This window comes from Mytilus edulis, chromosome 7, assembly GCF_963676685.1.
Source record: "Mytilus edulis chromosome 7, xbMytEdul2.2, whole genome shotgun sequence".
Lineage (NCBI taxonomy): Eukaryota > Metazoa > Mollusca > Bivalvia > Mytilida > Mytilidae > Mytilus > Mytilus edulis.
The window spans coordinates 767,836-781,851 of record NC_092350.1 but is presented as its reverse complement, the minus strand read 5'-3'; the positions used below and the strand labels follow the sequence as shown (position 1 = coordinate 781,851).

Below are 14,016 nucleotides of genomic sequence, written 5' to 3'. Positions count from 1 at the left end.
GATACCAGAGAGACAGTCAAACTCATAGATAAACTCCATAGTTAAGTGCCAGTCTTTGTAAGAATCAGGCAATTTGGGTAAAAATCAAAACATGATCAGAAAAAACCCACCGAGCTAATCATGCTATTTAATACTAACCATCATCCTGAGTTAAAAATAATTGGTCTTTCGTTTGTGTGTGTATGGTAATATCAAATAACTTGGTTTAAAAATTGGTTAGAATGATAGCAAATTATAGAGTTATCTCCCCTTATTCGTGAATTTCTAGTGCATTTCAACCAAAAATGAAAATGAATGTTATTTTTGTGCATAACTACATTTTATGAACTGAAATCAATGTCAAATTGGGTGGGTTTTTTTGGTCATGTTTTCACCACTGCCTGATTCTTAGGCAGACTGGCACTTAAAAAAGAAAAAGACAAACATTCGAATAATAAAACACACTACACAACATAGCACACTGAAGACTGAGCAACACAAACCCTATTAAAATAAACTTTCGTTAATCAATGTTAGAAGGTAAGTTTTGTTGAATAAGTTCTTTTAATTTTAATTCAATGGTTTCAATATATCATGTTCAATGTTACAAAATAACACAATGTTTTAAATATAACAAGACCAGTGTTTTTTATTATCAACTGTCAATATCGAATTATTGTTATGTGTTCTCTTTTTGTCTGTTTACTCTCAAGCATCAGTCTGAAAAAGAAAGAGAAAAATTGAAATAATCTTCCTACTTTTGCTTAGGAACTTCCATGATATTTGACATACACTATTTAGATATAATAAGATGTGGTATGAAGGCTAATGAGACAACCCTCTATCCTAATTTGTAAAAGTTAACCATAAAAGGTCAAAGGACGGCCTTCGACATGGAGCCTTAACTCGCACCGAACAGGAAGCTTTAAAGGTATGTATACATGAGATGTCTTATTTTCAACAGTTGTTCTCTAGTAGAAGAAAGAAGAAGTGTATATTCACAAGGATATTCGCTATTCTGTTTCAAAAACTTTTTATAAATTGATGGTATATTATAAATAAAGGAACTAAAAAAGCAGAACAAATGAAGGACCCGTTTACTTGTTTTCGAAAAATAAGCCTTAAAAAATTTGATGGGAAATTATTCCCTCTAGACTTTTAAACATGTAACGTTGGCAGTATTTAAAAAGAAAAAGGTATGAAAATATATATCAAGGATTCAATAACATTTTCAGATAGTAATTTTGAAACTATATGTCATAAAAGTAGAAAAGAAAAGTCGGGTTTAACGGTCCGTGTATATGCGTTCATTCGTGTTTCGTTATGAAATATCAGGTACAAAAAACAAAAACTCTTGATATTTATAAGTTTTTTTTTTGAAAAATTAAAAACGAAAAAAAAAACTTTCCTTTTCCAATTTGGGTTTTGGAGAAATCAAAAATGAAAAATCGAAAACACTTTTAATTTTCGTTTCGGTATTAAAGAAATCCAAAACGAAAAATTAAAACACTTTGGTTTTGTTTTTATTTTTTTTTTTTTATATTTCAAAACGAAAAACGAATGAACGGAAATATACACGGACAAGGATACAGAGAAATCTACGGCCGCCATGAATAACCCCAACTTGATTTATTTGCTTACAGTCATATGTGCACATTACTATTGTGATCAAACAAGTCTATTGCTATTTTATTTTATTTTTTTATTGGCTAGATTATAGGGTGAGGGTTGAGATCTCACAAAATATGTTTTATCCCTTTACATTTTGAGCCTGTCCTATACGAGGGACAAACGATACTAAAGGGACAGTCAAAATCATACAGTCAGGAGCGACTGGCTTTTGTTTGTCTTGCATGGGTTTTTTAATATTACTTCATTTATAGGGACCATCTTATGACCACCTCCGGTGCGGTATTCTCTCGCTGTGTTGAAGACTCATCTGTGGCCTTCGACTTTTGACCATTATTGGTCGGGTCGTGGTCTCCTAAACATTTTTCATTTTCTATGTTATCTTGTCTAAATATCAATTTATTTCCCTCATGACGCTTTGAAAGTATCAGATATTTTGATGATCGATATTTCGAATAATGTTTACCAAATGTAGAGACACATTTCAAACTTTTGTATGAACAATACATGTGGTGAAGAATAAGATTACACCAATTTGAAATGCTAAATCTGGAGACATTTTTTTTTCATCCAAAATCTTATTTTCAAATATTTGTACAAGAAACAAAAACCCGGCGCGCTATGATTTTTAGTTAAAAAGGTCAACAATCTTAACTTCTAGACACATAATTGAATTAAAGTCGCCTCTCTCTATTAAATAAAAATGATATATTTGATTGCGAATTGTAAGCTAAATATCAATTAGGAAATATCTCATGGATATACTTACCACATGCACCAGTTCTGATGAGAATATCTCATGGATATACTTACCACATGCACCAGTTCTGAGGAGAATATCTCATGGATATACTTACCACATGCACCAGTTCTGAGGGGAATATCTCATGGATATACTTACCACATGCACCAGTTCTGAGGAGAATATCTCATGGATATACTTACCACATGTACCAGTTCTGAGGAGAATATCTCATGGATATACTTACCACATGCACCAGTTCTGAGGAGAATATCTCATGGATATACTTACCACATGCACCAGTTCTGAGGAGAATATCTCATGGATATACTTACCACATGCACCAGTTCTGAGGAGAATATCTCATGGATATACTTACCACATGCACCAGTTCTGAGGAGAATATCTCATGGATATACTTACTACATGCACCAGTTCTGAGGAGAATATTTCATGAATATACTTACCCCATGCACCAGTTCTGAGGGGAATATCTCATGGATATACTTACCACATGCACCAGTTCTGAGGGGAATATCTCATGGATATACTTACCACATGCACCAGTTCTGAGGAGAATATCTCATGGATATACTTACCACATGCACCAGTTCTGAGGAGAATATCTCATGGATATACTTACCACATGCACCAGTTCTGAGGAGAATATCTCATGGATATACTTACCACATACACCAGTTCTTAGGAGAATAGTTCATGGATATACTTACCACATGCACCAGTTCTGAGGATAATATCTCATGGATATACTTACCACATGCACCAGTTCTGAGGTTAATATCATCAATGGATAAACTTACCACATGCACCAGTTCTAAGGATAATATCATCAATGGCAACATCACCAATTGTTCCATTTTTGGTACTCATTATGGTGAACTAAAAAAAGAAAACAAAAATTTCTCAAAATAGTATTGGCAAAAAAAGTCGACCTCCTTCTTTTTTTCCTTATCCTTTTTTTCACTTAAATTATTCATAATTGATAGTGTTTTACGTACAGTACGCGAGAAACGGCCCCAAATTAATTAGCGTAAATTTCATTCTAAGCAGAAAAACTACTGGTCTTATATTTTTTTAAAAGAAGAGAAACGAGAAAAGATATGAACCAAACCAATAAACAACAACCAATGAATAATAGAGTACACCTACTGACTTTATACATGATATAATAGTGGAAATCAAATCGAAGGGGTACAGAAGGAAACTTTTTAATTATTTCTGTAAAAATCGTATTTTAAATAAGTTGCATACAAATAAGACGAATATCCCAACCTAATCGGACTCATTTTTCAGTTATATTTCCTTATTGTATTCACTTGGAAAACGTGCTTTTTGATGGTTTTTTTGTGTGTGCTGCATTGCGTAATTTTATGCTGGAGAGTACTTAGATACTTCAAATTCTAAAGATCAAGAACATTAGTACAAATGATTCATGAAGTTCTAGGTGATTCTTTTACAAAGTGTCTGCCGCAAAACAAAAGGTAAGTTCATACTGTCATATGATTCACTTTCAATATTTCGGTGTTATTTTATTTAACTTACGACCGGCTAATCTAGTTATTGTATAACCAAATTTATTATTGCAGCTTCATTTGGATATATGATTAATTTACAATGGATACGTATTTTTTCGGCAAATCTTCGTGGATTTACAGGGTACACGGGAATCACGAATTTAAATGTTCAACAAATTACAAATTTTCCATAAGCTTGTATTCGGACTTCTATAAAACAACGAGATGATATATTCACGAAAGTTTCAGTTTTCCTTAATCCACCAAAATTGGTACCAATGAACATAAATGAATTTATAGTTATACTTACTACAGGATTACAATATTGTGGAATGTTTAGAGTAACCTTTTGCCAATCATCGTGAGAAAGGCTTAGTCCTCCTATGTATTCCCATTTTTTTCCATAGGGTAATCCTTTCTCTCCAACACAAATTTCTAATGATCCAGCTTCAGGCCCCATCATGTGGTACTTGAAGGACAGACAATAAGGACAAGCTGCAAATAAAGCTTATAATCAAAATGCTATCAAGAAATCTATTTCAGTTAGAATTGAGATGTCTGCTGACAAGAATGCAAGAATTATTTGGAATTTTAGTTTTCTTATTTGTCTCATCATTTATTTTATTGACTGATACTACCAAAACATTGATATATTCTGATTCAGTATTTGCGATTCGTACAAATAGCTTATGTGTTATGAACCAACATAACGATAGCCGTAATAAGTTGTAACCAAATAATAAAGAAAGATACAATTCATATGTTTTATAATTCACCAGTTCAAAAAGACGTAGTTCTTCTACTTCATATTTTTGTGACGATAAAAAAAACTGTGAATTGTGCCAATATTTTATAGCTTTAAACTCGTTCTGACTGTTCAACAGTAAATGATATTTTTTTCATCTATTTACTTTACATATTATAAGTTATGATATGGCATTTTCAATGTAGGCCTCGGTTTTAGCCCTATATTACAATTATCAAGCCAGAGGGCTTTGACCCGAGGGATGATACCAGGGCCAATATGACAAATGACATGTAATTATCAAGCTTATAAAAAAGAAACCATTTATCAAAATTAAAAACCAATTATTCAAAGAACAATTGAAGGTCATTTCACCCATAAACTAAAATCTTTTTTTTATGTTTGTTTATAAAAATATGAAAGTTTTATTTAAATATCAGTTTAAGGATCACGTGATAGCTCATTGTTAGCTGATTCTAAAAATATATGTTTTTAATTTTGTGGAAATGAAGGGAGTAATTTGGTTTTTTTTCTGGTCTAACAAACATGATTATTGGTATAATTTTACAGTTAATTTAACTCTGCTTTTAAATAAAATATTGTTCTATATAATTTTACATAAAATAAGAAAAAAAATAACCACATGCGGTTTACAAAACAAACACTGTAGGATTGATTTTTCAAAGTCATATGGCTTTCAACCTAATGCAGAAATATGTTTTGATATATGTTCAAAAAGATAATAAAAATTATAGGCCACCGGGCATTTCTTCAAGGTACAGGTTGTGAAAAAATAACATCGAAGGCAAACCAAACCTTGACTTTCTGCCATAATTGACCAAACAAACATGTACATATTAATTAGTACAAAATGTGTGATAATGACATGAAATAGGAGTTCCTCATTGTGCTTCTGAATTATTCCTTTCGTAAATTACAGACGTAATTCGCAATTTGGTTGACATTAAGGGAATATCCGTTCCCCAGATGATAGTGGATATGTTAATATTGTCGTAACTAAAATCCTATCCCTTTTTCACGAATGTGACCTGCCAAATTAGAATTGATTCGGATTTTTAGTCACTTGTACCACATAAAGATCAGGTTATTCTCACCCTTCCGAGTCACCTAAGAGCACTCCAAGTCTTTGTGGTTTCGTGAGGCTTAGTATTTATGATGTGTACTATTGTTTGTCTGGCGTGGTCAGTTACTTTTGATTATTACTGGGATTCAGGAGACACAGTTGTACAAACATATTGTAGTTGATATTAAATTTGCACAAGAGTCAATACCGTATATAGCATTCACTTTCAAATTAGAAATAAATGGCTACAAGAGTCAAAGGAACTAAAACAACACAGTTGTAACTCATAACACAGGACCCAGGGTATCAGGAACGTCGAATCGCTTCAGAAAATGACAAAAATAATGGTTATTTATAATATCAAAAGACAGTGATTACTAACGTGTACATCTTGATTGATAAGTCACTTTAAGCTTATGATTGAGACGTATAAAAGAGTTAGCACTTAAAGTGAAGTACCACAAAAGCAAAGTTAGACATATCCGGTTGCAAACGGAAAAGGTAAAACAAATATTTCTTTGAATTTGACAGTTTTAGGAAAATTAATCCTACATATCATTGCATTACAAAATTGTCTTGGTCATAATCATACATCTTAATTAATTCAAACCACCATTATTTTTTTTTATTTTTTGGTTTCTATAGAATATTTTGGAAAAATAAATTTACATGTTGCTTGTACACATATTACCAAAACAGGTGACAATTAGATTAGTTAGCGTCCAGTGATAGTTATTTTCTTGCATGCAACTGAATGCTATGTGAATGTTTGTTTAAAGTACTGGTTAGGATAGAACTGGGCGAGTGTTCAAGTCAAGACATTACCTTCCCAGTGAAAAACGTATTTCAAGGAAATTTCAATCGTGTTTATTATAAATCTACAAATCAGGATCCTCTGGAAGAAACGATATTTTGTCAGAAATCTCGAAAGTTGATATCCACAAAGTAAATAACTTCAACTTGTATCGACCTTGAAAATCATGAGATTACGGTTTGGCTCAGTTCTGACATTGCTGAAGTCATGTATATACCTTCAAGTCTGGAAGTACCTTCTTCTAGTAAGTAATTTTTTTTGTAAACATAATTTTAAAAGAACGCCATTTTTGAATAAATGAACGTATGAAGATACCTGGTAAATTAGCAGCATCTGTTGTGAGTATAGCTGTATCTCCTTTTTCCCCATTATTGGCCTCTGTGTATAGGTAATGTGTTCCCTCGGCTGCTCCTGAGGGCCCAGTTCCCCCCGTATTTGTCGGACCCTGAAACATCAAGTTTAAACATTATCAACAGTTAGATTTCCGTTTGTCGTGTTTAAGGTTTAAAACGTGAACTAAAGAGAAAAACATCGTTTACATAGTGAGAACATAGACGTTAAAAATGATAAATCGATAAATAGACTTTTTTTTAAGTAATACCAATCCGATAATCCAACAAAAGTTAATACATCTAGATGCAATCATGTAGCTAGTTTTAAATTTGTATATATTTTTATTTATTTAATGATATTTTTGTCTCGTGTAGATATTGCAAAGATTATTTCTTTTTCAACTACGTTATAAGAGAGATAATACTAGACGTTGTAAGTGCCTTTAATTAAAAAAAAATGCGAATAAACATGGTATTAAATCATATATTTACGAAATAAACTGACTTTAACGTGTGTTCTTCTGAAACCCGGCTATTGGAAAATGTAGACATGAATACGTAGGGCAGGCAATATAATTAAGATTTTTTTTTTTTTAGAAGTGGATATAGCATTTATATTCGATCATTTTATTCCGAGTGTTAGCGAGTTAGAAAAATACGAATATAAATGCCAAATCCATGATTAAATGAAAACAAATGTACGGCTGCCATGAATTATTCCGATTCAAAGGGACATTCTATCAACTGTGAAAGCCGTATACAGATGGTTATGTTGAGCTGTTCCATTTTACCTCCGTATTTCAAATAAGAATTTTCATTATTTGCACTTAATAATTGTATTGAGTGTAACACATTCATATGAATTATAAAATGAAATGTTATTTAGCTTCATCAACCCAACAATGTTTGAAAGAATAGGCATTTAATACTAATTATGAACTCATCTGAACAAATAATCGTGTATTCAGGAATCTGGGTCTGTTTGCCCAGAATCACGTTCTCCCTTGTAGCTGTTCGCCTACTACCTGTTCGCCTAGGGTCTATTTTATTCAATTGTTGTCTAATTTCATAATTTTATAAAAAATGCCAACGTTTGTAGAAATAAAATCCCCAAATATTTTTTACAAACTCATTTTATTTTTTGTAACCGAATAAAAAGTAGGGCGTTTAAAAGGGTTGTAAGTCGGAATAGTCAATTTTGTTTGTTCATGCATCTGCACTAAACATATCTATACTTTGATTTTACTGGATGACATAAGTAGGTCGTCATGTTAAAAAAAGATTTTGTGTGTTCGCTTTTTGAGTTTAAATACTTATTTTGATATCGTCAGATTCTCTAAACAAACAATCCTTGTCATCTATCACTGGTCGTATATCGAACGGTTTTTTTTTGTTTTTTTTTTGTAGAATGCAGAACTTGTCTTAAAACTTACAGTTTTATATGACCATACATAATCACTAATAGGGGTAACAAACTGAAAAACACATTCTGGAGTCTCGAATCCACAGCTGTAGTTTGCACTTCTACATAAATCTGTGCAAAAATAAATATAGATTATGAATGAAAATGGAATAATTCTATTAAACTTTAAAATTAAGTCGTGGTTTTCGTTCTGATAGCTTTCTCCTTACAGTTATCTTATTGTTTTGTTTTAGTTTGTTTTTATTTATTTCGATATAATTGAAACTGATAATTCATTATTATAGCAAGGTTGCACTGAGGTAGCCGTTTTTAGGACGAGTTACTAAGTGATTCCATTTCTGACTTTTTTTCAGATCACATAAATCAAATCGCGATGTGTTAAAATCGTTATTGTTAAAAAAAAACGGTAAAATATTATGTAAAATTACGGGTTGTAATCCCTAAACTTAGCAGAAATTAAAAAAATAACTTCTTACAATTTAATATCATTCTACCGGTGTATCCTTAATGATGGCCCAATTTAATTCACAAATACTTGAACTACTCGCTTTCATTGGTGTTCTTGGAATTTGAGGACACCAACAAACTATCCTACAAGTTGCTTACAATATGACATTGTTTAATTTAATTTACAGCATTATTTTTTCCAATACATGCCTATGTTTGACTTGAATAGAAGGGACCAGAGATATCGTATGTTTTCTGTGTTAACTTACTTGGACATTTATATATACAACATGGTCTATCATTACAACATTTTCCCTTGTCTATCCATCCTTCACCAAACGCATCATCACAAGCAACACCTTTTCTTGCACATTTACCATTTGATGTCAGACAATTTCCAGTGAGTCCTAAATAATACAGTACTTAAATTCAATGTGACATTGAAAGCTCGAAACTCTGCATTATACCATAAGAAATTAGCATTTTTTAGGAAATAAACTGGATTTTTGTAGTCATTATCTTTAATTGCAGTAATGACTTTAAAAAAAGGAACAATAGGTTCATATCAATTTTATTTATGTGCAAGAGCACGTTAATTTAATCCATTAGACTTGTATACAATAAAGTTGAGGAGACATTATTATGTATTGCTGTGAAATCAGATTCAACTTAATCTGCAGGCGGGACTGGTCCAAATAGTGAACCTGTCACAACATTACTTTTTGGCAGACAAAAAAACAGTCCATACATCTTGTGTAGTCATTTGGTAATTTAGTGAGCATGATAAAGCTCATTGTTGAAGGCTGTATAGTGACCTATAGATGTTCATGTCTGTGTCATGTGGTCTCTTGTGGAGAGTTGTCTCATTGGCAATCATACCACATATTCTTTTTTATATAGTGTATGAGTAATAACACCCACCCCGTTATTAATTAACATAAACTATTACTTACTTCCGCAATTAGAAACACGAATAGCGCAGAAGATGGTTACAATCAAACAACAAAATTTCATCATGATACTGTAATACTAAAGCAGAAAATTTGTAAAAATGTGAAATGTTGTAAACATCGATTATATATTGCTTCATATTTAGAAGCAAGTTTCGTTTTACTTGTATGCACCATATGATAAATTTTGATTGCTAGCTTCAATTTTCTAAAATATGTTAAAACTCAACTTCGAAGTCACCAATAAACAGCCGAACAGACGGTGTTTTTTGTTTTTTTTTTCTATAAAGGCACTTATTTATCCTTGATTATGGAGTTGATTCAGATATATGCACTGTGTTCGAGGCTGCTTACAACAGTGCTACATGTCTTTATATGTGACCTTAACTTTTAGTACGCCTTTATATTACTCATTGCTTAAAAAAAAGACATTGCAATATTTATTTATTTTTGTCAAATACTTTAATACCTGTATGTAGGGTTTATTTTCTCTCTCAATTTCAAATGTAATATTGTAGGATTATTTCATAATCAAATTTCCTGTTTTCTCTACCTACCCCTTGTTCTTTTATTTAACCCCATATATTATGATATTCAAATGTGATCAATTAATGTCGGGGTGTTGTATAGCCGACTATGCGGTAAGTTTTCTATTTATTTAACGCCGTAAAGTTTTCCATAATTGCTAAAATCCATTCATTAAAAAAATTAAGGATCGTTGTCTCGTTGTCAATCATACCATAAATCTTTTTTTTATCAAAGCTAGTTCTTAACAATCAAATTACTCATTGAAAGTGTATTGGCGGGTCATTGGACACATATCTAAACAAGATACCCAAATGAGGATTATAGCCAAGTTTGGTTAAATTTGGCAAAGTAGATTGAAAAGGAGAAGATTTTTGTGAAAGTTAACGACGGACAACGACGGACTACGGACGAAGTACGGCGCCAAGTGATGAAAAAAACTCACTTGGTCCACTGGGCCAATTGAGCTTATAAAAAGATTTAGTACAGTTTTTATTGTGTCAATCACCTTACATTTATTTACATAATGGATATTTTTGTTTTCAGTGTCTTAACATCTGAACAAATAACAAAAGCTGACAATTTCAGACAGACGGATTTCCGTTTCTAAGAAAATATATGAACACTTACCACAATCTGTAATATAAGACCTAATGATAACAAGATAAATTGTTTAAATGAAGTAGCTTCTTAAATAGCAGATGCAATAAAAGTATCTATTCGAAAAATGCTGCAGATGTGTAACAATAATTAGTGACATATGTTGTTTAGCTTTGTTGAATTTTGCTGAATATGCAAAATTTTGTTTGTGCGTGCAACATCTGTAATCTTATGCAAATCATATTCACATCTTCAAATATATTTCACATCAGCCCAAAACATGGAGATAAATAAAATAGTCCACTTTTTTTCTTAATTTTGTTCTGGACTCATTTTTTTTTTGTTTGATTAAAAAGTAATGCTATATTGAAACATATCTAAAGATTTTAAAAAAAAACTTGCATCTTTTGGGGGATATCAATCAAGGGAAGTAGGAGGGTATCATAATTACTGGAAGTGGTGCGGTCTAGTAAAAACTGCAAACAGAAACAAAAAAAAAATGCTTTGACTTCAGGAATACGTAACTTTTCATTCTTCGTGGCTTGACCACCTTTTTTCAATTAAATCACAATTACACAGTATTACATACATGATATACAAAGATCAGTTGTTTTGCATGTAAGCCTACAAAGCAATTTACAAGACTGCAACCTGCATAGGGTAATTTTTGTCATATGTTCACTGCAAAGAAGTACCTCATGTGGACTTTTCTGTCTCAAGAATGACAAAACATCATGATTTAAGGACTTTTTAAGAAGAAAAAAATTATTAGGTATCAAGTTACGCTGACAAAATTGAAATCTGCAATCTAAAGGGTCGTTGATTAATAAACGTAATACTCTCTACGTTAGTTGATTTGTTGATTGATTGGTAATCAAGACCACTTTAGGCACTATTTAGTTTGTTCATGGCTGTCAACCATCGACATGCGGTATGAAAACTAACAATCCTAATCAATTAGATGGAAACTGCTGAATTATATTATTCCCACAAAGCAATTACTATTTAAATGGAAAATTTATACTAATAGTAAATGTAATTTTTGTCAAACAGAAGAGGAGGATTACTTTCATTTCTTTATAACATGTTCTTTTTTTAAAAGACTTTTGGGATAAAGTGGAACATCTTCTTGCACAACTCAATTTTAAAAATAAGATATCAGTTAAACAATTAGTATTTGGATACAAAATATCAGATAAAGGTTATTATGGTTTTAACTATTTTTTGACAGTTTTAGGTTTTTGCATTTTCAAGTCATACTATGTTTCAGAGCAAAAATTGAAATATATAGATGTGTATGAATTGTTTATAAAGGAATTAAGAAGGGTTATGAATGAAAGCAAACTAATTTCTCAAAATGTATTTTTCATAAATTTGAAGAAATTGATTTAATAGAATAAGTTGAAAGTATTGTAATAGTTTATGTAATATTGTTTATTATATTCTGAGTATGTTCCTGGCAACTCAGAAGTTTTTTTCACAGGAATACTCTACTGGCGCTTGGACAGTGAAGTATAATTGTAACAAGATATCTTTAGAATACAGAATATTTTTGTTGTTAAAAAAAACAATCAATTAAGATTGGAGTCGAGCGCAGCTGGCACGTGAAGGATTTAATTTTACTATTGAAGGACTATTGATGCAGTAGTGTCACTACCTATAACTCTAAGGGAACTATGACGTTTACATTGTTAGATAAGATTAGACTAAGTTGATTAAAGTTATGATATCGCATATATCAAAGCAATAGTTTATTTATTCTTATGTTTGGTCCATTGTGAAATCTTAAATGTGTGATAAACTGGTATTTATGTAAACTTTACAATATACATGTTCAGGAATTGACGAAATTACTGTCGTCCTTGACCTTTGTTAGTAAATTGTTTCAATTCGGCAAATTGCTACAGTGTCGGGATGAAATTTGAATCAGTGGAATCGATCTATATATAACAAACATGTACTGCGGACTCATTTATTTGATTCATGATTTGGAAAACTTGCATTTTCGTGGATATTTGATTTCGTGGTTTTTCAAAAGTATGCATCTAATCATACAGTAAATTTGCAAATCGTCGAACATTTAAATTCGTGGTTTCAATGTACCAATGAAATCCACAAAAATTGGTTACCAACGAATAAATGAATTTACAGTATTCTAAAACCTAAATAAAGCGACAACAAAATAAGAAAAAAAATCAAGATTATCTGATAAAGCAATCACTAAAGGTCACACTTTATATTATTTTTTCTTGTTTGATAGTGTTTCTTTAATATAAATTTTTAAACGCATTATAACACACAATTTGTTATACCCCCTTTATATTTGTTTGTAATAAAAACAATGTTGTTCTCTTGAAGATATAGTGCATAGACCAACGAATTCTAAAGCAGTGATCTTGAGGTTCTTTGTTTATACCATACGTTGTCCTTACATTCATAGAGATATGACTTATAGATGTTGTGATAATCCTTTAACTATATTTAGTCATCAATACAAATAATTTTGTATTGTAAAGATATAGAAATAGTTTCAAGAAACTTTGATCTTTCTATTATTTCATTTATATATCAGTTTGTCCTGTTATCTATATAAAGTTTTTGTTTTGGTTATATTTGCTAATCAAGGCTAATTAAAGTAATCAAGAATATTGACTAGATATGCAACATTGATTTGTAACATACTTTGTTTTTCTTCTTTTATCAAATTGATTATATCAAACTATGTACTTCTTGATGTTGCATTTGTAATATCGGGAAAATTTAATAACATAATGATTATGATTTTATCAGCAAAATTTTACAATTTTATTTTAAAGAGGGGGTTGAGATCTCACAAAACATATTTAACCCGGCCGCATAGGTGCGACTATTCCAAGTAAGGAGCCTCTGGTCTTTGTTACTTGAAAGTTTTTTTTTATCATTTTGGATCATTTATATGCTTTTGAGTTTCGCACGACGTCCATTTTTAACTTACTAGTACATATTTTTTGTTTAGGGACCAGCTAAGGCCCTCCGACGTAAGCAGAATTGTCTATCTGTGTTGAAGACCTATTTGTTCTTATTTTCATATAAAGTGCAAATATTTAATTTCCTGTTTAGTCTAGAATGAAATATGAATATATTAAATGTGTAATAGACCGGTGTTTCCCTAAATTTTACATTACAGAGAACGGTCACAGTTACTGTCTTCCGTGGATTCTGTGAATAAGCG

The 14,016-nt window shown here is 31.3% G+C and overlaps 1 protein-coding gene across 1 annotated transcript; it reads right to left on the bottom strand.

The window, feature by feature from the left end:
* Window positions 1-538: 538 nt before the first annotated feature.
* LOC139529704 (MAM domain-containing glycosylphosphatidylinositol anchor protein 1-like) lies at window positions 539-10,914 on the bottom strand. The gene is made up of 8 exons (XM_071325558.1): window positions 10,836-10,914; window positions 9,684-9,759; window positions 9,000-9,137; window positions 8,294-8,394; window positions 6,844-6,973; window positions 4,196-4,380; window positions 3,172-3,250; window positions 539-699 (listed from the first exon to the last, which is right to left on the bottom strand). Exons 2-8 carry the CDS (start codon window positions 9,745-9,747, stop codon window positions 695-697), a joined length of 702 nt encoding a protein of 233 aa, XP_071181659.1. The 5' UTR covers window positions 9,748-9,759; window positions 10,836-10,914; the 3' UTR covers window positions 539-694.
* Between the last annotated feature and the right edge of the window lie 3,102 nt (window positions 10,915-14,016).

Excerpts from the sequence above, each read along its gene's own strand:
- LOC139529704 (XM_071325558.1), bottom strand. The coding sequence starts at position 9,747 with ATGATGAAATTTTGTTGTTTGATTGTAACCATCTTCTGCGCTATTCGT. Across the intron at positions 9,138-9,683 it reads TCGTGTTTCTAATTGCGGAA|GACTCACTGGAAATTGTCTG; the intron begins GTAAGTAATAGT and ends TGTATTATTTAG. Across the intron at positions 4,381-6,843 it reads AGATGCTGCTAATTTACCAG|CTTGTCCTTATTGTCTGTCC; the intron begins GTATCTTCATAC and ends CTTTATTTGCAG.